The sequence below is a fragment of the Galeopterus variegatus genome, unplaced genomic scaffold (assembly GCF_000696425.1).
Source record: "Galeopterus variegatus unplaced genomic scaffold, G_variegatus-3.0.2 Scaffold3107, whole genome shotgun sequence".
Lineage (NCBI taxonomy): Eukaryota > Metazoa > Chordata > Mammalia > Dermoptera > Cynocephalidae > Galeopterus > Galeopterus variegatus.
The window spans coordinates 65310-88796 of record NW_007729218.1 but is presented as its reverse complement, the minus strand read 5'-3'; the positions used below and the strand labels follow the sequence as shown (position 1 = coordinate 88796).

The 23487-nt window shown below is 52.7% G+C and overlaps 2 protein-coding genes and 1 pseudogene across 4 annotated transcripts in view; 2 read left to right on the top strand and 1 right to left on the bottom strand.

Annotated features, from left to right (window-relative positions):
- RAB35 (RAB35, member RAS oncogene family) overlaps positions 1-18409 on the top strand; it is a 19545-nt gene extending 1136 nt beyond the window's left edge. Inside the window, exons 2-7 of the mRNA XM_008583973.1 lie at positions 5487-5537; positions 7116-7166; positions 11357-11480; positions 15847-15971; positions 16063-16187; positions 17776-18409. Coding sequence (XP_008582195.1) covers positions 5487-5537; positions 7116-7166; positions 11357-11480; positions 15847-15971; positions 16063-16187; positions 17776-17904 — 605 coding nt within the window. The 3' untranslated portion in view covers positions 17905-18409. The remainder of the gene's footprint in view (positions 1-5486; positions 5538-7115; positions 7167-11356; positions 11481-15846; positions 15972-16062; positions 16188-17775) is intronic.
- LOC103599799 lies at positions 17905-19437 on the top strand (annotated as a pseudogene).
- A 1141-nt stretch (positions 19438-20578) lies between these two features.
- Positions 20579-23487, bottom strand: part of CCDC64 (coiled-coil domain containing 64) — a 29510-nt gene continuing 26601 nt past the window's right edge. For 2 of the 3 annotated variants that reach the window (XR_551319.1, XR_551320.1), the window contains one exon: positions 21962-22033. Coding sequence is in view for 1 of the 3 variants with exons in the window: in XM_008583970.1 (XP_008582192.1) it covers positions 21872-22033 (162 nt within the window). In the remaining 2 variants the exon portion in view is untranslated. Of the gene's footprint in view, positions 22034-23487 lie in introns of all 3 variants that reach the window. The other variant, XM_008583970.1, reaches the window with a different exon arrangement.

Below are 23487 nucleotides of genomic sequence, written 5' to 3'. Positions count from 1 at the left end.
GGGGGGGAGGGGGGGGGCAGGGGGGGGCGGCGCGGTCCGTGCCGGGGGCGGCCCGCGGGGGCCTCGGGGCGGGTGGGGAGGTGCCGGCTCGCGCGGGGCGGGTGGGGCTGCCCGGCGGCCTGGGCCCCAGGGGCGCGCCGAGGGGCGCTGGACTGCGCCGCGGGGAGGTTGGGGAGCGGGGCTGCGGAGCGGAGAGGCCGAGCGCGCCGGGTCCACTCACCGCGCCTGCCCCTGCCTCACGTGTGACCTTGGCCAAGTCGCGCGGTCTCTGGAGTTGGAGAGACCCGGGTTCGAGTTCCGGGACTGCCAGGTTCTTCACTCTGTGACCTTGAGCAAGTTGCTTCGCCTTTCTGAGCCTCAGTTCCCTCCTCTGAGAAGTGGGGACTTACCTCGCTGGGTGGTGTATCTGTTGGGATAAAGTAGGAAAAGTGCTTAGCGCCCGACCTGGTGTAAAGTAAGCTCTAAGTAAATGTTAGATGCTCTTATTATCATCAGTATCCTTTGTAAGCCTCAGTTTCTTCTTCTATAAAATGGGAATGTTCCCAGAACCTGCCTCATGGGATTGCTTGAGGTTTAAATGAGGTAAGTCAGGTAAAGCGCTTGGCACAGACTTGGTATGTTCCTTCTGAATTATTATCTCTTCATGGCTCGGTTTCCTCATCTGTAAAATGGAACACTGGTAGAATCTGCTTCACAGGGCTGATGTAAGTATTCAGTGAGATAGTGCACATGTAGTGTTGAGAACAGTGGTTGGTACTGTCAAGCAATGGTCAATAAGTGTTTGCTGTTATCCTACTATCAGAGCGGTGTTGGGGGTGGGTCAGCCCAAATTACCAAAGTGCTTCGGCCATGTACACACTCCTTCAGGGCCCCTAGCACAGACCACTGCTCCATCTCCAGTGTTGCTCCATCTCCAGTGTCTGCAACAGTGTTTGGCACCCAGTAAGTGCTTAATACATATTTATTGAATGAATGAATATTAAGTGTCCTAAGAAAAGATGGACTGGTTTATGGGAAAGGGTGGAGGGTTTTGAGTGTGGCAGATGAGGTTTGTGGGTGACCAAGAGGTTAGGTAGGCAGGCCCCAGAAGGTTTATGGGAACATAGCTGAGGTGCTGGGATTATATGATGTCAGGGAAGGAGGCTTGGGAGCACGCTAAGTTTATAGACCAGACCTGAGTTGAGTGTGGGCAAGGGTGTCATGTGACTGGAGGCAGAGGCCCATTGCTGGTAGAATCCCATGGATTGTTAAGGAAATAGGGGACCAAATCAGGTGGGTTGTAAGACTCAGGAGGGAGGAGTGTTGAGTGGCAGTGTCATAGCTGGGTCACGGAAGCGGGTGGTTTTTGCTCTCACTTGGGAAGCTGGATTGGGATGTGGTGAAGGATGGCTGAGGTTTTTGTGGTTTCTGGTGGAGGGGAGAGCTAAGGGGAAAAGTTAGAGGCTAACCAGGGAGATGGAAGAGTAGCTGTAGATGAGGAAGGAGTTAGAAAGGTGGAGGACCGATTGGTTGTGATTTGAATGAAAGAAAACCAGCCAAGCTATGAAGTCTTGCTCTTGAAGATGGCCTCTGGCATTCCTAGTGGTCCTGAGGCTTATGCCTTTACAGATTTGCTTTCAGGTCTGGACTTGGTTCTGAGGGGCTGGCACCAGGGTGATTTCTCTCCTTTTGGAGTTAAAGTCAGCCTCCATAGTCAGGGTCTTTATCCCTCTGAAAGACATGTTGGGCCTGGGCGTTGATATCGAGAAATGAAAAACCTAAACTCAGCAAGAAGATGCAGCTTATTGGCTTTTCTCCCCACTAAAACCCAGGGGATGGTTTTGGCCCGCTTTCTCACAGTACATTTTGCATGGAGTATTGATTTTTCACTCAGAAGTCAGGCATGGGAGAAGACTCTTTGGTCAAGATTTATGTGGTCTGGCTCCTAGTTCAGTATGGGCATGTAGGCCCTGGTTGTGTAGAGGAGATAGATGCTTTGCTGTTTAATTTCTCCTGACAGTGAGCTGATACTCAAAGCCGAACACTTAGGATACAGGAGATGGTAGCCATGGGACTTCAAACTAACCTTTGGCAGCTGAGCAGGAAGCCTGAGCACTCCCCTGGACCCGGCTCCTTGAGTGCGTGCCTCCTTAAGGTGTATCAAATGATTTCATGGACACTCTCTCATCTGATTCTCATCTGTTGTCTGGGTAGGTTGTCAAATAAAGAAACAAAGTCTCAGAGAAGGTGACTGGCTCAAAATTGCACAGCTTGTCAGAGGGAAAGCTGGGAGTTAATGCATATCTATGCTAATATGTGTGAGAGCAGCTGGTGTCAGGGCTGTCAAACAGTAGGCCCTCAATGAATGTTAGTTTCTTTATAAACCTAGAATTCTTCTTCCCACTCTGCCACATCGTACATGCTTCTGGAATGTATCCCCTTGGCTTTTAAGTCTCTTCTTTATGCCTGAGGTTCTGCACTTTCTCTTAAGATTTTCTGAAATTGGCTCTGATTTGTAACAGCATTTCATCTGCATCCATTGGACCAGCCATCCTCCTTCTCAGAATCTGGAGGCTGGAGTGGCTTTCAGAGATCTAGTTAAAGCCCTTAACTTTACAGGTGAGTAAACTGAGGCTCAGAGAGGGGATGTGACTTGTCTCAGGCTATACAGTGAGGTAGTTGCTGAGGCTGGATTTAAACTGAGATCACTTTACTCAAGGGTCTGAGGGTCTTCAAGAGGCTGGAACTGAAGCAAAGAGGAGTGAGGGGCAACAGTCCAAAGGAGGAGCAGATGGAGGTGAAGACTTGTGTGATTAGCACAAGGAGGACCAGAAGCAGCAAACAGGGGAGCGCCGTGATGACCGAGAGTGGCTCTCGCAGCTGCCAAGGGGCATTAAGTGCCACTGGGGCCCGTGCTCCTTGCAGGGAAGATGATGGGGCTGGATTGGTTGGGTTTCAAACTGGATGCGGCCATGGGGAAGCTTTGGCTATGGTGAAGGTAAACTGGTACCCTCTACTTCCTCCCTTAGGCTGGTACTATGGGATATATGGTAGCAGCGTGGTTTCCCAAGGAAGCTTCTCCAGGGATATTTCGGAGATGGCATTTCTCAGGGTAGCTTTCTGTTCTCAGAGGAAGAGTAATGTCAGAGGTTGGTATCAGGTCCAAAGCAGCAGTTAGTGTGGTGACTGTATAGTGGTCTTTCTGCAGCCTGTTGGTTTTTAATTGCTCTACAAAGGGACCTGCGGGTAAATGGAGGTGACACTGCTGTGTCATTGCAGAGAGTACCTCCCCCTTATCTGTTTTAGATGTATGTGATTTGGATACAATTTTATTTAATAAAAAGATTATGTTGCCTCCCAAATGTTGAAAACCACTGCTTTATTCTCGTTAATGCTGCAGTAATAGATAGCGTAGCTGTCAGTCATAAATTCATTAAGCAGGGTTTTGTTGGCACCCACCAAGTGCTGGGCCTGGTTTATAACACCTAATGCACAGGGTGAGTGAGGCGAGGTCTCCGTCCTAGAAGAACTCACAGCCTGGTGACCCAGACACAAGCTTTTAGCTGAGTAAGCTGGACCCAGAAGGCTCCAGGAGGAAGCAAAGGAGCCAGCAGGGCCAGTGGGGTGTTGGCGTTGGGCAGAGCGCCAGGAAGGACCCAGCCCAGGACTTGGGCTCTCCTTGAGCTTAGCAGGAAGCCTCACGGCAGAGCAATGAGGAAGTGGCCCTGAGCAAGAGCGCTGCAGGCCCAGGGACTGAGTGGCAGGTGCTATAGGCATAGCTTAGGAGAGCCTGACCCCCAGCCTGTCTTTAGGAAGGTAAGACAGGTTTACTCAGTGAAACAAGTTCTTCTGGGCATCCTAGAACAACTCATTCACTTGGAAAAGTCCCCAGAAGAGAGATTTAGAAAGGATTTCCCAGATAAGTTTAGAGAAACACAACTGTTACTTACTCTGCAACAGTAGTTTGCAACTTTGGTTACTTGGGGGGAGGGGTGGAGTTCACTTGGAAAAGTCCCCAGAAGAGAGATTTAGAAAGGATTTCCCAGATAAGTTTAGAGAATCACAACTGTTACTTACTCTGCAACAGTAGTTTGCAACTTTGGTTACTTGGGGGGATGGGGGTGGAAACCTCTGTTGCCCTCGTAGACTCTGTTCATGTGGTGTGTATCTTTCTTTTTTCTGGACTCCACATGCTGGAGTGTAGAACTTGCTTTCCTCTTAGATATCAAGGAACATCCTTCCACGTCACTTTATACAGACTTCTCTGGTTCTTTTGTGCATCTGTGAAGTTTTCTGTGCTAAGCATGGATGCGCCACAATTCGTTAATAGTGCTCTTGATATGTGTGTGGCTTCTGGTTCCTTCAGTTTTAAGTGATGCTGCGTAACTTGGGATAGTAGCTTTGATGGCATTGCTGTTAAATTAACAGGAGTGAGATGTAGGAGCCCCTATGGGGTCATTTTTTTCCCTTCCTGAAACAGATGCAGGAAGACTCCCCAGCAGTATGTATTGGGAGGAGCTTTAGTGCTCTGGAAAAGACAGCCCTGGATTCGGACCTCTGCTTCCGGCAGAGGCACCTTAGGCCAGTTGCTCAGCTTCTCGGAGCCTCAGCTTCCTCATCTTAAGAGATGTAGTTGAAATTACAGGAGCGTCAGAGTGCCCACCAACAGACAGAACTCAATGCATGTTAATTCTTTCCTACTGTAGTCAGTTGACCCAGCTGGCCTTACGGGTTATGCGGATCAGGGATGGGACAGGAGGACACGGGACAGGCACCCTTGGCAGGGTGAAGCTGCTGCATGTTGCAGTCAAGAGGAAGCCAGGCTTAGGATGGTTCCTGCCTGTGTGTGGAATGAGCAGCCAGGAGCTGCTGTGGTCAGTGCAATGGGCTGAGCACACATGGGCTGTTGGCCTGATGAGCACAAGGCAGACTCCCCACCACACTGACCCAGTCTGCAGTGATATCAGCTGAGGAAAGAGGGCTGACCGTTGCTTCTAGCTGTGAGGGCCTCAGTTTCCTCACCTGCAAGATAGTCCTGATGATCTCCAGGGTTCTTTGCAGCTCTACAATTCCTCTTTTCAAGCTACTCACTAACTGAAGCCCCACACTTGGTGTGCAGTTTTCTAGGGACCATGTTATAGATGCACTTGGGGGACCAGTCTCATGTGGTTGACCTTCCATCTGCCTTGTCTGTGTCCTGGTCTCTCCCTTTGAGCAGCTGGGGCTATCCCTCAGCACAAGGTCTTGGCATGAGGCCCTTTCTCGTCTCTCCCTGGGGGGTCTGGGAGCAGCTTGTCTTACAGGAGGGTGAAGGAGAAGTTCAGGAATTGAGTGGAAGAGATGTGTTCAGTGTGCGGCTGAGTGGGGAGACAGAAAGCAACAGTGAGGAGAGAGCAGGGACCCACTGGGCTTAAGAGTCAGGACTTGGGCATCGTCTCCCCAAAGAAGAGTTGGGCTGGAGGGAGGCACTCACTGGCTCCTCTCATCTTGTGCTGTCTCTCTTGCAGGTGTGGGCAAGAGCAGTTTACTGTTGCGTTTTGCAGACAACACTTTCTCAGGTGAGTATGTCCTTGGGGTGCTGCTGGGGTGTTTTGGTTTTGAAATCCCCTCCCCTGGCACCAGGACACACTTGCCTCTGCCTACTGTAGGGACCTTTCTCATTCTGGTTGTCAGAGGAGGGAAGAAGATGGAGGCAGGCTCAGGTCAAAGCCTCAGCGATCTGTCTTAATTCTTCTTGTTCAAAAAAAGCCTGTTGCTGACCCATGATTTTCCCACTTAGGGTCTTTTTGTGCCCCAGTGTTTATTTATTTATTTATTTATTTTTGTCTTTTTCCGTGTCNACACAACTGTTACTTACTCTGCAACAGTAGTTTGCAACTTTGGTTACTTGGGGGGAGGGGTGGAGCCAGTGCAGTCTTTGAGAATCTGCTAAAAGCTATAGGCTTCTCCCACAAATAGACACACATACTCAAAATTTGCATGTAGTTTCAGGGGGCTTATGAGACCCAAGATTAAGATCTCCTTGTAGCTTTGATGGCATTGCTGTTAAATTAACAGGAGTGAGATGTAGGAGCCCCTATGGGGTCATTTTTTTCCCTTCCTGAAACAGATGCAGGAAGACTCCCCAGCAGTATGTATTGGGAGGAGCTTTAGTGCTCTGGAAAAGACAGCCCTGGATTCGGACCTCTGCTTCCGGCAGAGGCACCTTAGGCCAGTTGCTCAGCTTCTCGGAGCCTCAGCTTCCTCATCTTAAGAGATGTAGTTGAAATTACAGGAGCGTCAGAGTGCCCACCAACAGACAGAACTCAATGCATGTTAATTCTTTCCTACTGTAGTCAGTTGACCCAGCTGGCCTTACGGGTTATGCGGATCAGGGATGGGACAGGAGGACACGGGACAGGCACCCTTGGCAGGGTGAAGCTGCTGCATGTTGCAGTCAAGAGGAAGCCAGGCTTAGGATGGTTCCCGCCTGTTTGTGGAATGAGCAGCCAGGAGCTGCTGTGGTCAGTGCAATGGGCTGAGCACACATGGGCTGTTGGCCTGATGAGCACAAGGCAGACTCCCCACCACACTGACCCAGTCTGCAGTGATATCAGCTGAGGAAAGAGGGCTGACCGTTGCTTCTAGCTGTGAGGGCCTCAGTTTCCTCACCTGCAAGATAGTCCTGATGATCTCCAGGGTTCTTTGCAGCTCTACAATTCCTCTTTTCAAGCTACTCACTAACTGAAGCCCCACACTTGGTGTGCAGTTTTCTAGGGACCATGTTATAGATGCACTTGGGGGACCAGTCTCATGTGGTTGACCTTCCATCTGCCTTGTCTGTGTCCTGGTCTCTCCCTTTGAGCAGCTGGGGCTATCCCTCAGCACAAGGTCTTGGCATGAGGCCCTTTCTCGTCTCTCCCTGGGGGGTCTGGGAGCAGCTTGTCTTACAGGAGGGTGAAGGAGAAGTTCAGGAATTGAGTGGAAGAGATGTGTTCAGTGTGCGGCTGAGTGGGGAGACAGAAAGCAACAGTGAGGAGAGAGCAGGGACCCACTGGGCTTAAGAGTCAGGACTTGGGCATCGTCTCCCCAAAGAAGAGTTGGGCTGGAGGGAGGCACTCACTGGCTCCTCTCATCTTGTGCTGTCTCTCTTGCAGGTGTGGGCAAGAGCAGTTTACTGTTGCGTTTTGCAGACAACACTTTCTCAGGTGAGTATGTCCTTGGGGTGCTGCTGGGGTGTTTTGGTTTTGAAATCCCCTCCCCTGGCACCAGGACACACTTGCCTCTGCCTACTGTAGGGACCTTTCTCATTCTGGTTGTCAGAGGAGGGAAGAAGATGGAGGCAGGCTCAGGTCAAAGCCTCAGCGATCTGTCTTAATTCTTCTTGTTCAAAAAAAGCCTGTTGCTGACCCATGATTTTCCCACTTAGGGTCTTTTTGTGCCCCAGTGTTTATTTATTTATTTATTTATTTTTGTCTTTTTCCGTGTCTGGCAACGGATCGCAACCCTCAGTGTCGCCCCCATACCGGACCGGGACCGGCAACGGGATCGTAACCCTCGGTGTTGCTCCCGCACCTCGCTCAGCCAGTGAGCGGGAACCGGTCTGTATGTGGGATCCAAACCCTCGGGTAGGAGCGCTGCCGCGCTTCCCAAGCGGCGCACTTATCCAGTGCGCCACCGGGCCGGCCCCCCAGTGTTTAAAAAAAAAAAGAAATTAAAAAATTACAAGATAGTACATGCCTGTATAGAATTTCAAAACAGGAAGATGTCAATAAAGTGAACAATGAAAGTTGTCCCTGACCTGCACCTCTGTTGCCCTCGTAGACTCTGTTCATGTGGTGTGTATCTTTCTTTTTTCTGGACTCCACATGCTGGAGTGTAGAACTTGCTTTCCTCTTAGATATCAAGGAACATCCTTCCACGTCACTTTATACAGACTTCTCTGGTTCTTTTGTGCATCTGTGAAGTTTTCTGTGCTAAGCATGGATGCGCCACAATTCGTTAATAGTGCTCTTGATATGTGTGTGGCTTCTGGTTCCTTCAGTTTTAAGTGATGCTGCGTAACTTGGGATACATTGTATGTTTATTCTTGTACACACATTTCTATAAATGTGGGATCATAGGGTATGTGCATTTAAAATTTTCATGGTACTGCTAACTTGCCTTTCATAGAAGCTGTGGTAATTCAGTTTACACTCTCACTGAAGGGGTTGAAAATGCCCCTTGACTGCTCTGATCAATGCTGGATCTTAGTTGTCTTCAGTTTTGCTAAGCTGATAGGCAAAAAATGCTATCTCACTTAAATTTGTATTTCCCTGATCACTGGTGAAGCTGAACATATTTTCGCTTGTTAAATATATCAAGTTCATTACAGAGGTTGGGTTGGTCTTGCCTCACTGAATAAGGACTGAAATGTGATTATCTTGTGGGGAAATCCCTCTGATGTGGTTGAGGGGTGAGCTACACTTAGGAAGTGATTACAGTCGTCCCTTGGTATCCGTGAGGGATAGGTTCCAGGACTTTCCTTGGATACCAAAATCTACGGATGCTGAAGTCCCTGATGTAAAATGGTGCAGTATTTGCTTATAATGTATGCCCATCCTCTCTGATACTTTAAATCATCTCTAGATTACTTATAATACCTAACACAATATAAACGCTATGTAAATAGTTATGCCATATTGTTTAGGGAATAATGGCAAGAAAAAAAGTCTGTATATGTTCAGTACAGATGCAGTTTATTAAAAAATATTTTCGATCTGTGGTTGGTTGAATCCACAGATGCGGATCCCACGGATACGAAGGGTGGACTGTACGTGGCTAATGCCACTCTCTTGGTGGAGAAGTGGGTTTTGTCTGCTTTCTTCTCCTGACAGGGGCCCTGCAACATCACTGATGTTGTGGTGTTGGAAAGAGTTGGCTTTTCTGTGTGACCACGGGGTAGTGACTGATCCTCAGCTCATCTATAAAGTGGGAATTGTAATTGTCCCTCTCACATGGGGTTGTTGCAGGATTACATTACCTGAGAGCATATGTCATGATGCCTGGGACTAAGAAATCTCACAATAAATACCAGCTCTTTGTTGTTGGTATTCTGTTCAAGAATGATAACTAATGTCAGCTTCAAATTATGTTGGAAAACATCGCTTTTCCTCTTTGATGTCCTCTAAGTCCCCATCCAATCAGCTTTTAACTCTTGGAGGGATGTGTTTTACAATCTCTCTCTTCCTTTCCATTTCTACTACCAGTGTCTCAGTTCATTGTTGGTTTTAGTCAGAAGCATTCTGGCAGCTCCTACCCACCCTGGACTAGACTACTAAATCATCTTGCTAATGCATGTCTCTGCAGGGTCTTCCCTCTGATTAAGAACCCCAGTGGCTCCCTCATCTGAGCAGAGTTTACAGCATGGTTTCTCCACTTTGGCACTATAACTCTTTGGGCCCTGTAATTCTTCGTTGTGGGCTGTCCTGTGTGTTGAAGGATGTTGAGCAACATCCCTGGGCTGTACCCCCTAGACGCCAATAGCACTTCCCCGCCTCCAGTTGTGACAACCAAAAATGTCTCCAGACATTACCAAGAGTCCTGTAAGGGGGACAAAATCATCCCCAGTCTAGATACACTGGTCTTTGTAATCTGTTTTCAGCTCACTTTCCCAGCTTTCTTCCTCATCCTGCTTGTTCATTCTTCGGTGGTTTTTTGCTCACTCGCTTGCTCATTCATTCACCCATCGGTTCCTACAGAGTGCTTGACTGAGCCAGGTGCTGCGCTGCGCTCCTGGGCATCATCAGGACTGGAAGAGCACCGGGTGCTGGCTTGTTTACTGAATGGATTCCGGCTGTGCTTTGGCCGTGGCTCTTGGCTTCTGTGTGGGATGTCTTTTCTCCACCTGATCTCAGCCTTTGAAATCTTCTTCTTTCTTTCAAGCCAGGCCCACATGTGACTTCCTCCTCGAAGCTTGCTTTGATCTCCACCCCACCTTGAACTTTGACCTTTCCTATACACTTGGCCACACTTCATATAGTCGTTTGTGTGTAGGTCTTGTCTCCTGCACTGTGTTATATTGTAGACTCCAAATGGAGTGAAAACCCATGCTCTTCATAGTGTTCAGGGCTTGGTAACCCTTGACTAGAGAATTTCAGCCAGAAATTCTCCTCAAATCCATCTTTCACACAGATGCCCCAAAAGAGTGATTTAAAATGCAGCTCTAGCTGGCCCAGTGGCGCACTGGAGAGTGCGCCGCTGGGGAGCGCAGCGGCGCTCCCGCTGAGGGTTCGGATCCCATGTGGAGACTGGTTCCCGCTCACTGGCTGAGTGTGGTGCGGACGCAACACCGAGGGTTGCGATCCCGTTGCCGGTCCCCGGTCCGGTACGGGGGCAACACTGAGGGTTGCGATCCGTTGCCGGACACGGAAAAAAGACAAAAAACAAACAAAAAATAAAATAAAATAAAATAAAATAAAATGCAGCTCTAGCTGGCCCAGTGGCGCACTGGAGAGTGCGCCGCTGGGGAGCGCAGCGGCGCTCCCGCTGAGGGTTCGGATCCCATGTGGAGACTGGTTCCCGCTCACTGGCTGAGTGTGGTGCGGACGCAACACCGAGGGTTGCGATCCCGTTGCCGGTCCCCGGTATGGGCGCGACACTGAGGGTTGCGATCCTGTTACCGGTCAGTAAGAAAGACAAAAAGGCCGTTGCCGGTCCCCGGTATGGGTGCGACACTGAGGGTTGCGATCCTGTTACCGGTCAGTAAGAAAGACAAAAAGGAAAAAAAAAATGCAGCTCTAAATTCTCAAAAATGACACAAGGGCCTAGAGATCTGGCCTTAGCCCCCCTCAATCTGCCTCTTGCTGTGTGCTTGACCTCACATGAACCCACACACCCTGTCGCTATTTTTGCTACTGTCTCTATCTGGAGCAGTGTTCTTCAGACTTTAGGTCATGACCTGTTTTTGTGTTAGGAAGTTAATTTTGTGGGTCATTAAACATTTTTTGAATAGAATAGAAAAGAAAAACCCAGAGCGTATCATAAGTCTGCCACCATTCTCAGGTCACAGCTGACATGTCCCCATCCCGGCTACTCTAAAGGAACCGGTCCCTCTTCCTCCGTCATATCACCTGCACTTTTCAGTCTCTGAAATTGTCTTAATATGTTTCATTGTATCCTGTCTGTCACCTCCACCACCTCCACCTCACTTGTGGGTTCCATAGGGGCTTGTGGGTGGGCTCCATCGGGACAGGGCCCTGTTTTCCCTGTTCAGTTCTGTCCCTAGGACCTAGAATGTGTGGGACATGTAGAACACGTGGGGTGGGATGGTGGAGCCTGAGGCCTGCCCTGTGCAGTGTGGGCCATGGGGGCCAGCTGGGGCACTGGGCTGGGCCTTGCTAACGTGCTGTGTGTGCAGGCAGCTACATCACTACAATCGGGGTGGACTTCAAGATCCGGACTGTGGAGATCAACGGGGAGAAGGTGAAGCTGCAGATCTGGGACACAGCAGGGCAGGAGCGCTTCCGCACCATCACCTCCACGTAAGTCAGCCTGCCCTGCTTACTTTCAAACCCCTCACTGCCGATGTGTGGACGCAGTTGAGTGACCAGTGCTGGGTCGTGGGAGAAATGTCACTGGGTGGGTCCCTGTAGCTGTCGGGAAGTGAGCGGTCCCCTTCCTTTTCCTGAAGATGTCAGAGGAGGCAGGGGCGTGGTGTGACTGCTGCCCAGGGGTGGCAGGCAGTGGCTGAGCACCCTGGCTCTGGAGTCTGGCAGGACAGTGACCATGTACCCTCCCCCAGGCAGTCAGCTTACCTGCTAGCCTGTAGTTTCTTTACCTTGAAATGGCAATGGCAGTGATGCTTACCCCACCAGGTGGTTGTGAAGTGCCCTGCCCAAGCGGACACTTAGTGACAGTTCATCTTAGTAGGTGTCAGTTGTGACAGCCGGGGTCGGCCTGTGCAGGCTTCCGCCTTCCACCCTGACTCCTTAGAGGTGGCTCTCTCTTGGGAGGCCCTTTCGCTACCTCCCCAGAGCTATTTACTGGTAAAACTGTTTTGCTGCTGCAGCACCTTTGTAGGTCTGAGCTGTGAACAGGAGGAAAATCCAGCTGTATCTCTGAGCAGCAGGAGTCTTACCCTTGGTTCTTGAGCTGTTTATGGAACAGGTTCCAGGAAAGAGCAGGGATTGAAGGCAGACTGTTTGGAATTTAAATTTCTGTTGTGCTGTGTGACCGTGGGCAAGTTGCCTAAATTCTCTGTGCTTCATTTTCCCGGAGAGTTGATCTTCAGGATTTGCATTAATGCTAAGTCCTGTGTGCAGGTACTCTGCTTTGGACTTTGTGTGGATTATCTTGGTGAGCTGTCCTGCAGCTCTGTGCGGTTGGTGCTGTTACGGTCCCCATTTTGCAGATGAGGGTACTTCTGAGAAGTGGTCTGCTCCCAATGATGGCAGATCCCGAGCTCCGCACCGCAGAGTATGCAGCAGAGCAGGGGCCAGTGTCAGGCCTTCTGCAGGCACCTCCCTGGCCTCCTCGCTTCCTCTGTGAGTGGATCAGGAGGTTCCCTAGCCAGAGATCCTGCCTCCCTTCAGCATGGAAGCAGGGTGGACCTCCGGCTGCCTGCCCATCCCGGGCCCTTCAGGATCTGCTGAGGGTTCGGAGTGTGAGGGTGCAGTGCCCCCCCGGTTGTGGCTGGCAGCATGGGGCGAGCAGGGCTGCTGGCTGCTGTGGGGGCTGCACTGGGCCAAGCATTTGTAGGTGGAGCCTGAGCAGCCCCTGAGCTGGAGGGGTTACTGTCACTGTCCTCGCTCTGTGGTGAGCACGTGTGCCGTGGCCCGTGACTCCTTGCAGCCCTGCGGGTTCCTGCAATGACTTGTTGCCAAGCTGCCCAGCAAGGGCTCTCTGGCCCCTATGTATCTCAGCAGCTGTCAGTGGGGACCTTGGTATAGGGTCGACGTGGAGAGCTGCAGGAAGCCCAGAGCATGAAGGCCTGAGTGAGACACAACCTCTTGTAGGGATCAGAATGGCACTGACCCCACATGTCCTTACTCTAGGTCAGGCCATTGCTAGAGACTTCACCAACTTTTTTGTTTAATCCCTATGAAGAGTCCTGTGGTTATCTACATTTTTTACAGGGCTAGGTGACACAGCTTGGCGGGCTAGGATATGAAGTGAGGGCTGTCAGATGCCTGCTTTAGTGCCTACCTCCTGGGGTTCATTACCACCTGCAAGGGGTTCAGGGTGGCAGAGACCATTAGGCCTGTCGCTGCAAGATGCTGTGGGTGGGATGGCAGCCGGGTGTCTGAGGCCTTTCAGCAGAGGAGCTGCGACCCCTCCTGGTTGCCAGGACCGCTCAGCTCCCTTCAGGGCAGGGTAGGAAGAGGGTGACCCGACTTCTTATGCTACTGGGGAGACTTGGAGCTGTTACTTAGCCTCCTGAGGGCAGTGCGGGTTGGTGCCAACAAGGTGCTGGAGGTGGGGGCAGCCTGCGTGCTGGTTGGCTGTCCGGGGGGTTCGGGGTTTGCCCTGTCTTAGGATCCTCGCTCTGACCCTCGTGAAGCACTGCAGGGCCTGCTGAGGGGCCACAGGAAGAAAGAATGTACGCCCCGTGATGGTCACTGGCAAAGAAAGAGGGAGTCTTGGGGTAGTTCAGGAGTTTCAGGGATGGGGCAGTCAGGGGGCAGCAGCATGACTTTTTCTGCACAGGAAGAAAGAATGTACGCCCCGTGATGGTCACTGGCAAAGAAAGAGGGAGTCTTGGGGGTAGTTCAGGAGTTTCAGGGATGGGGCAGTCAGGGGGCAGCAGCATGACTTTTTCTTATTTGGGGCTTGAAACAGCAACCGAAGCTGCCTCCTGTTAGTCTGGTGAGAAGAGCCCTGTCGTCGCCCTGGCAAATTCTTGTTCTTGGCAGCTGGGGTTCGCTGGCCCTGCAAGGTGCGGCTGAGGGAGGAGTCGGGGGAGGGAAGCCCCTGGCACGGCCCAGGACTTTCTGCTGATCACTCTGCCATCAGCCTCATGTCCTCACTGGTAGAAGGGCCTTCTTGAAGTCTGCTGGGCCCAGCTGTCACAAAGATGAGTAAGGTAGAGGATCTAAGCACTCAGCGCAGGGTTCTGGCAAGGGAGGTGACTGCTGGCGGTGATAGGAGTGGGAGGCCCAGGAGCACCAGTGCCCTCCTGGCCAGAGCTCTGAGCCCCAACCTTGTGCCCAGACTAGGTCCCTGCTCTTAGATAAAGCCCTTCCCTAGTCCCCAGAGAAGGTGGAGCTTCCCAGGGAGCAGCAGGGGCTTTGTGCCGGGCCATGGGCATTTCTTGGCATCTTTTACAGCAGTCCTCCACCAAGGAGACTTTGCGAGGCCTTCTGCTGCTTACACCTCCTTTGTTGGCAGGGCCAGACATCTGTCCCCGTGGTCCCTGCACATACTCCTGCGTCTACCAAGTTGCACCACATGTGAGCCACGCCTTCAGCAGCAGCTGCTGAGAGCCACCAGACACCTTGACAGTCACAGCTCCCTGGAGCTGGGAGTGAGTGCTTCAGCCCTGGAGGCCAAGCTGAGGGAGCAGATCTCAGTGGCTGGCTGAAGGGTGGAGGGCCTTGGCCTCCAGCACAGCAGGAGCTGCTCTCGCTCCAGCCCTGCAGTGTCCAGGGCTGCCACTCCCTGCTGCCACCTCTGTCAGGGAGCCCAGATTGTCACTGAAGGAACATTCGCAGTGATAACAAAGGGCACCCAACATTGACTGCTTACTCCTCCCCTCTCCTCCTCACAACCACCCCCAGAGTTCAGCACTGGGAGCCCTGTTGCAATAGTAGAGGAAACCGAGGCATGGTGAGGCGAATGCAGTCACTTTTCCAAGGTCCACAGCCTTTCACAGCTGGAGCCAGGGTTGGTCTTTGGCCTGGGATTAGGCCTCAGATGTGAAGAGGTGGCCAGAGAGCTGATGGTGGCGGATGAGAGTGGGGCTGTGTGTCCCTGTTCAGCCCACGGTGCTGGTGCTGCCTCAGAACTGGGGTGTGGGGTCACAGGGGAGCTGCTCTTCTGAGAAGCCCCAGGAACCTGGAGCTGTTGGGGCTGGGGCAGGTAGCAGCTGGGAGGTTGACGATTGAGAAAGGTTACAGCTCCTGGCAATCATGTAGTGTTGGGGCAGGGCTGCTCCTGGCCGCCAGCTCCAGGAAGGCTCCAAGGGAAGTATAGGCCCCAGTCCTTCTCTTCATCTGTCCTCCTGAGCCATCGAATGAATGGGGATGTGGAGTCTGGAGAGGAATGTATGACATTCCCCTTCCTTCCATAACTGCCAGCTGGCCTGGGGGCTGCACGCTTAGATGATGGCATAGCCAGGCCCCCTCTTCCCAGCCAGCCCTGGATGCCAATGCAGCTTCCACACTCTTCCTGCCATAGCATGGATGGCCAGGACTGGCAGGCAGGGACGGGCCCACCTGCTCCAGGGAGGGGACGCAGCCCTGCCAGGTCTTCATGAATGGTGCAACTTCTGAGAATGGTATCTGACTAAAACAGATTTGAGGAGGGAGAGTTGTTTTGAATGTTCAGACAAGGATAGTTGATAACATGATGTCAAATACAAAAATTTGCCTGAATTCTAAAAATAAAATGAGAACTTCAAAGAAGTTTCAAGCTCATGACAGACTCTGAACAACCTGGGTGACTCCTGAGACCTGGTCTGCCACCTCAGGGCTGAGCACTCCTGCTCTACCAGTGCCCTAGAGACAGGTGTGTCTCAGGCATGTCAGCTGAGGCTGGTGGAGAGCTTGGACTCTGGGGACCATGGGTGAAGCATTTGCTACCCCCTCATCGTTCCCCTGGCCGCTGTCCCGATGTGGGCAGCAATGTGGTACTGGGGAAAGGGCTGTTCTTGTCTGGGCTGAAGTTCTGATGCACAACCTGGCCCTACAGGTATTACCGGGGGACCCATGGGGTCATTGTGGTGTATGATGTCACCAGTGCTGAGTCCTTTGTCAACGTCAAGAGGTGGCTTCATGAAATCAACCAGAACTGTGATGATGTGTGCCGGATATTAGGTGAGGCTGGACCTAGAGGGGTGGGGACAACGCGGTGGAGGGTGGCAGGAGGTGCTGTCACAGGGCTGGGCTGACTTTGTTTTCCTTGAAGTGGGCAATAAGAATGATGACCCTGAGCGGAAGGTGGTGGAGACAGAAGATGCCTACAAATTTGCCGGGCAGATGGGGATCCAGCTGTTTGAGACCAGCGCCAAGGAGAATGTCAACGTGGAAGAGGTGAGGAGTGGCCACGGTCCTGTGCTGGAGCAAGGCTGGGGTAGTGGGGCCCTTCTCCCCCTCTCCTAACCTGCTTGCTTAGAGCATCTAAGGGACCAGCAGAAAAGCTTATAGTAGGGCTGGCCAGTTAATTCAGTTGGGAGAATGTGGTGCTGATAACATCAAGTCAAGGGTTCAGATCCCAACACCACATTGGCCAGCTGCTAGGGGGAAAAAAAAGGAAAATGTCACAGGAATGACTAGCTATTGAATGCTTGCTGTGTGCCAGTTATCTTGTCAGGCCCTTTAAAGGTCTTAGCTTATGTTACAACTGTCCTCTGAGCTCAGCATAATTATTCCCACATTTCAAATAGGGAAACCGAGGTTCCAAGTATTTACATAACTTAAGGACTACCATGCACTTAGTAAGAGGCTGAGTCCAACTTAGATCTGTTCCACACCACAGCCACGCAAGTTTCCATTGCAGTCCTCTGCCTTGTGGGCCCTCCCTGGACCCACTGTCACCTCTTCCTGCTCTGGCCTTTGCTGGGGCCTTGGCCTCCCTGCAAAGACCGGGTTACGTTGCTGTGGCCTCCAGAGCCTAGACGGGCGCCTGCTGAAGCTCTGCAGAGGCTCCTGGGGGTGCACAGCCCTACAGACTGGCTGCGCCTCTGCCCAAGGCTGCATCCCTTTCACTTCTGCCGGGCCTGCTGGAAGGCAGTTGTAATTGTTTGGGAGAAAAGTCTGACCTTCAGCCAGAAGCCCAGCCGGTCCCACTCACCGGACTTAGGGGAGTCCTGCCTCATGGTGTGTGGAGTCCAGAGGCTCCAGGGAAGTCGGGCTCCCCACTGCATCAGGGACATGGATGACACAGTGGCAGGGAGCACAGGCTCCTCAGAGTCAGGGCTAGGATCAAAATCCTGGCCTTTTCACCTGGGGCTTGTGGGTGGGACTGGTGTGACCTTGGGAGGTGGACTAACCTCTGTGGTCTTCATCTGTAGATTTGGTGGGGAGAGAGTCCCTGCCTTCCAGGTTGTGAGGATTGACATGCAGTGCGTGCTTTGGAGATGTTGGCTCAGCTTCTTAATGCCTCCTGCTCCCACCACCATGGTTCCTCTTGTTCGCCTTTCCTGGGCAGAGTGGAGGAGAGGAGTGTGGATTGGTAGATAGAGTTTCACTGGATCCTGGCATCAGAAGGATGTCGGGTGGTCTGGAAAATGTTCTAGGTGGGACCTCTGGGCCCCACATGTAGTGAGGTGGCATGGAGTGGGAGGGCAGTGAGTCCCCTGCTGCCCATCAGCAGAGCAGGGCCACCTTTATCTGTTTCATGAGATGTGCTGGCTGAAGGAAAGGGGTTCTTTCTTTCTATTAAAAAAGACTGGAAAATCCCTGAGAGATTGACTTCCCCAAGTCTACACAGCTTATGAGTCTTTGATGTTCCTTTTTGACCTTTGAATAAAATAATTCACCACCTCCTTCTAGAAAGGATTTTGAGGACACGCGTACACAGCCTCCATGAGTAGATAGAGAAAGCTGGTGCGGGGAGGCGGCCAAGGGGCTGGCAGGACCTCCGACTGCTCTGAGCCCACCTGCCTCTTCATCTCCGCAGATGTTTAACTGCATCACGGAGCTGGTCCTCCGAGCAAAGAAGGACAACTTGGCAAAACAGCAGCAGCAGCAACAGAACGACGTGGTGAAGCTCACGAAGAACAGTAAACGAAAGAAACGCTGCTGCTAATGCGCCCCCCCGCCCCCGTCCACGCAGAGACTGCACTGCGGTCCCTCCCCCAGCCTGAGGCCCGCGGGGGCACTCCTCGGGGGACAGTCTCAGTTTCGTGCCGTTATTTAAAGAATTCTCTCCACTTTTTGTATTGGGAGGCGCCATCGGCACTTCCTCCCCTTTCCCCTCGAGTGCCAAGACGGTGTTGAACAAGCCTGCCCTTCCCCACTGGTGCCCCCTCCCTGCCAAGGCGCCTGGACCTGGCGAGGATGCTACCAACCGAGCGAACTGATTAACCAGAGTTTGTACATAATGTATATTGCTTTAGCCAGCTGCACACCCTCGTCCCGCTCTGGCTTCTGCCTCCTTAATGCCAACCTGCTGCCACAGACCCTCCCAGTTCCCCTCCCCACCCTGTCTTACTGCCAGCAGCCTGCCAAGGAGACAGCGTCACATCCTAGCCGCAGCTTTGGCCATCCTGGGCAGGTGGAGCAGGCCCTGTGTTGCTCATTCTCTCCTACAGGCTGCAGGGTCTCCCCCTTCTCTGGGGCCTGGGCCGGTTCCCTCCCCTCCTCATTCTCTGGGAAGCCCAGCCTTGAGGCAGGCCCTGCCCTCTGCCGGCCCCGGCCCTTCAGTTCCACAGAGGCAGACAGTCCTGCCCTTTGGCAAGCAGATTTCTTGTCCTGCCTTCTAGACACCTCTGAGCTACAAACCCAGGGGAGTTGTGGTTTCTAATTTATACCACCATATTTTGGTTCTACAGAAAGGTAGGGGTATATTTGTGCAGAGATGGACTTACAGAGGAGCTATAGGAGCATTATTTTAACAGATAAAATGAAGCCAAATCAAATGAATTAAGTTCCTCGCGATTCTATCCTTGAGGATAGAATTTTTTGCTGGCACAGCAGCAAAAGTTGTGGCTGCCCCACTTTGGATCCAGTGTTTTTAGAAAAAAGTGAATGGCTTCCTGTCATTGTGGGGTTGAGCTCTTGGCCATTTCTTGGTGGGAAAGGGAAAGGTGGCCTCCCACCCTTGTCTGTGTCAGCTTAGGGCCTCCCACTGGAGTTCCACAGTCTACAATGCAGCACCAGGCACCTTTGAATGTGGGGAGTGAGTGCCAGGGGCTGCTGGACCATGGGAATGACAACTCTGAGCTGGGACAACAGGCAGCCACGGATCACTGATGGGACAGTTTTAGTGTGGAGGTGGCAGGATGATTTCTTAGCAGGTGGGAAGGAATGGTAGTGGGGCTTGGGGACAGCCAGTTCTGACCCACCCAGTCCCCTGGAGGAAAAACCAGGGTCATCTGCACTTGAATACTGATCCCTTCCACTCCTCCCTGGCCACTTTGTTCCCCTTTCCCCTAAAAGGATCATGCAACCTGGGAGGAATTTATTTCAATGCCATGATGTGTTTTGTTAGATTTCCTTTCCTAGGTGATTTCCAGGCAAAGCCCTGATTGGACAATCACATCACAGATCACGCTGCAGATTTTCCATGTTAACACTGTGGATGGGTTTTTAATCAATAAAGACTGGGGGTTTCTTCTCACCTGTCTCTCCACTTGCCCAAACTACCAAAAGCCGGTGGTTGAGTGTGACAGGCCTTCACTTTGGAGCTGCAGGAGGGGGTGGGGAGTACTGGGGGCCTAGAAGGCGGGTGCCAGGGAGGGGCTGCAGGGCTGCCAGCAGGCAGCCCTGTCTGATCTGGGGAATCTGGGAGCATGAGCTGGGTCTCTGTCCTCAGACTGTCCTGGCTGACCATGGGCCCCGTGGGCATGCACAGAGCTCGGGGCTCCTGCAGTGGTGTGGACATATTGAGGCGAAGCCAGGAGGGGGTGCTTGCAAATTCAAGCAATAAGAAGCGGGTCCTGGGAACTTCCAGCTAAAGCTTGAAGCCCCCATGGCTTCTGGCAACTGGATGTCCAGACCCAGGTGATTTTGGTCCCACTGAGTGTTACGTGCATGAGGGGGTGAGGGTGGGAGACTTGGGGCTGGACCTACGTCCTGGTGAGCCTGATGTGAAATATCTGTCAAACATCAAAACTTTTAAATGGTTTGCTAGGATTATTTCTGTATTGAAAGTTTCTAATTATGCTTTTTAAAAAAATACTAAAAATAAAGGTTCAAGCTGCCAAATTTTCTCCCAGGGTCTGTTTGCTCTCCCTCCAGCTGTGTTCTGGGTGGGCCTGGCCTCTTTCCATCCAGTGTGTCCAGCTTGTTCTTGACCTAAATCTTGCACAGGTGCCTGTCAAGGTCCTGGGACACTTTTGGAAGCCAAGCCCCTTTTCTCCATGAACCATTGGTCCAGGGTTGAGTTTCCCCTCTAGTTTGATGCATCGGCTGGGAGCACATGTGGTAAGACGCCAGGAGAAGCTCCATGTTTACTCCTCACGTGCCTGGAAGGATGTGGTGGAAGCCTTTGCCTGAGTGTTTTCTTTCTGGCTGGAAGTTTCTGCCAAGCTCTAGGGCCCTGCCTTCAGCCTGGGAAGCAGTGCAAGCAGGCCTGCTGCCCGCTGCATGAGAAGTGTCCCTTCCTGGCTGAACCCACTGATTGGGTACCAGTGTATGAGGTGACCTCCCGAGTGCAGGGACCCACTATTGCCACCTCTTTCTTAGCCAGTGGTGGGTCTGACATGGAAGCTGCATTTGGACCAGGCAACCCCTCCCCATGCCCAGTGACAGGCAAGAAGCTCTGTAGAAATTCATTTTATTCTTCAGACTATTTCCAAAAGAAGCAGTGGTGTGCTGTTTTTCTAAAAATATGCCTTTATAGATTTGTATATATGTATATTATAAAATCCATACATGTATTTACATGATTGCTACATACAAAATTACAGCACTGTGGTATGTACATATCTATAGGTACATTCTTTCTGCTCATCCCTGCTGTGCTTGTCCCGTGTGAGGGAGGGAGACTGGGTCAGTTGGAAGCTGTGGGCTGGCCCGGCCCGCAGAGCCTTGGAGTTGGGCCTAACTCAGCAGAGCAGGTGGAGTGGAGTGGCTGCTGAGGCAGGAGCAGAAGCTGCGGTCTGCAGGCCTGGTCCTTTTGCAGGCCTGGCAGGCAGTATCTGGAGGCTCCCAGCAGCCTCCCCCATCCACTCTGTGGTGCTGAACTCTTGACATGGAGGTGGCTGACCCACAGACTCCTCTGGGACCATCTGTGGCCTGGACTTGCTTGGCTGAGCCAAGAAGTTGCATATGTGAGGGGAGCAGGGGACCATGGAGGAGATCCCTCCCAGCCCAGGCCCTATGAAGGGGAACAGGCTGAGTGGCTAAAGCCTGCAGAGGGCCAGCAAGAACACACTGCTTGGTCCCGACCCCACAACAAGGGAAGGACTGCACTGGAGGAGGTTAGGGAGGGACAGCAGTGGCAGCCAGGGGACAGGGCCCTTCTTCCTCCCTGGGCTCAGGGGATGGCCTCAACCAAGCTAGGGTCAGGCTCCTGCCCACAAAGGTGCTCCAGCGGAGGGGCATGCGCGTGGATGAGGGCTGCAGTCTCCCCTTACTCCCCGGGTCAGGGGCTGGGGAGGGAACGGAGGCTCAGGCCTCCTGAGGCATGCAGAGAAGGGCCTCCATTTCTTCTCTCCAGTTTTCTAAAACCGAAGAGGCAGCAGTGCCTGCAGAGTGGGCCACAATCCACTGGGTCTGAGAGGCAGAGCCCAATCAAGGGGCCACTCTGGAGGTGGCCTGAGCCCTGCTCGGTAAGGGTATCCTAGGGAAGCCCAGGTTTCGTCTTGGCCAGGAAGTGGGGACGGGGCTCCTCCCCATCCTGCTGTGGAGGGCAGCCTGCAGAGGCCAGGCAGGCCCCACCTCTTGGTCCCCATCCCCACCAACACATGGAGTGGGCCCTCTGGGACTGACTGGACCCAGTGCGGGCAGGTGGCACAGCAGCCAAGCCCCAAGCTGCAGGAGGCCCTTGCCCACGTGACCTATCAGCCACTTTCTGTCCACCCACCCTCCGTGGCCCGACTACTCCCAACTTAAATCTTCCTGAAGAATGAGAAGAGCCTGTTGCCTTCGGTGGTGCTGGGCTCGTCCCCCCGCCCTGCGCCGTGGCCCCTGGAGAAGGCAGGAGCAGGCCGGCCACGCTCCTTCAGGTGTGTGTCCATCAGCTGCCGGTCAATGACTCTGTGCATGTCATCCTGCAGGAAGAATGGCCAGGACTGAGCAGAGGCACTGACCTCTGGGGTGGGCAGGGAAGTGGCAAATGTCAAAGGAAGGATGAGAGATGATGAGGGATCAGATGAGTGAGCGTCTGCAGCCAGGGCCATTCAACTAGAAAGCGGTGAGATTGGTCACGGCGAGGACGTACACGGGGCCTCATGGTGCCTCATCTCCTTGGGGCTTGGGCTGGCTTATCCTGGCCAGTGGTATCCCTGCCTGACCGCCACCCCCCTCTGCTGAGCACACAGATGGTCTGTCCCTTCATGCCCAGATTAATGATGCAGTCCCTACATCAGCCCTCTCTGCCCAGCTCCTTGTCCCCTTGGGTTGTCCAGTGCCTCCGGCTTGGTTTGTCACCCCCACCCTCCAGGCCTCAGGGCGAGCTCAGCTTGCTGGCTCTCCAGCCCATGGCCTGGCCTCAGGGGGCTTCTCCTGCCCCTTTCCCCTTCTAATCCTTTCCAATCTGAGCTGCTGCTGCCCACGGGCCACCAGCAGCCCACATGCAAGCTCCCACCTGTGACAGAGGTCCTGGGCTTCATGGTCTCCAGGGGCTGACCTGTGATAACTCAGGCCCATTTCCTTCTGCTTTCTCATGGGGATAAGACCTGCCCCCTCCAAAATGTTTAAGTGGACTAGAAAATGCCCCCTGGCCCCATCTTACAGAACAGCAGCTTTTACTCCATGGGGCTTCTGGGCAGAGCAGCTCCACTCTCCTCCCATTCCAGTTGCTAGCCCCTGATCTCGGTAAGATTCCATTTGACAAAGGGGTTCTGCCACTAATAAAATTTGGAAACTACTGGTTTAGAAATATAAGCAGGCCCGTGTAAGTAACTGCAACCATAAGCATCTGCTGGAATCCTCCTTCCTTGGACCAGGTGGGCTCTGGGATGTCCCGGTAAAAAGACCCTGAGACTTTGGCTGAACTGTGGAGGCAGTGAATGAGCTGCTCGTGTCTGAGCATGGGACAGGTGAGGGTCCCTGCAGTCAGGGCAGATGACCTCTGTGGCTCTGAGCAGCCAATCACAAGATGAGGGCACGAATTTGGGCTGGCCTGGCCCCTCTGCCTAACCAGCTGGTCCATCACCTGTGTCTCACCTAAGCTCTCACTGAGGGTGTCACTCCAATGTCTCTGCAGGTTTCAGCATGAAACAAAGGGACCTTCCTGACCCATCACCAGGTGGTGGTGAGTGTGGAGCTCTTGCTTCCCTGGCCCACATTCTGCTCTCCTGCTGTCCTCTCCTCCCATCCCCGTCCTTCATGCTCACCTTCCTCTTGGCCCTTCCCTGCCCTCATCTTCCTCCCACCTCCCTTTTCCACTTGCCCCTCAGACCTGACACTTGCCAGGTATTTATCCATTCACGGTCCCTACTTCCAAGGTCCCAGTGTACTCATCAGTACAGTGCCCTCACTTAGGATGTGCCCGATTAAGTCT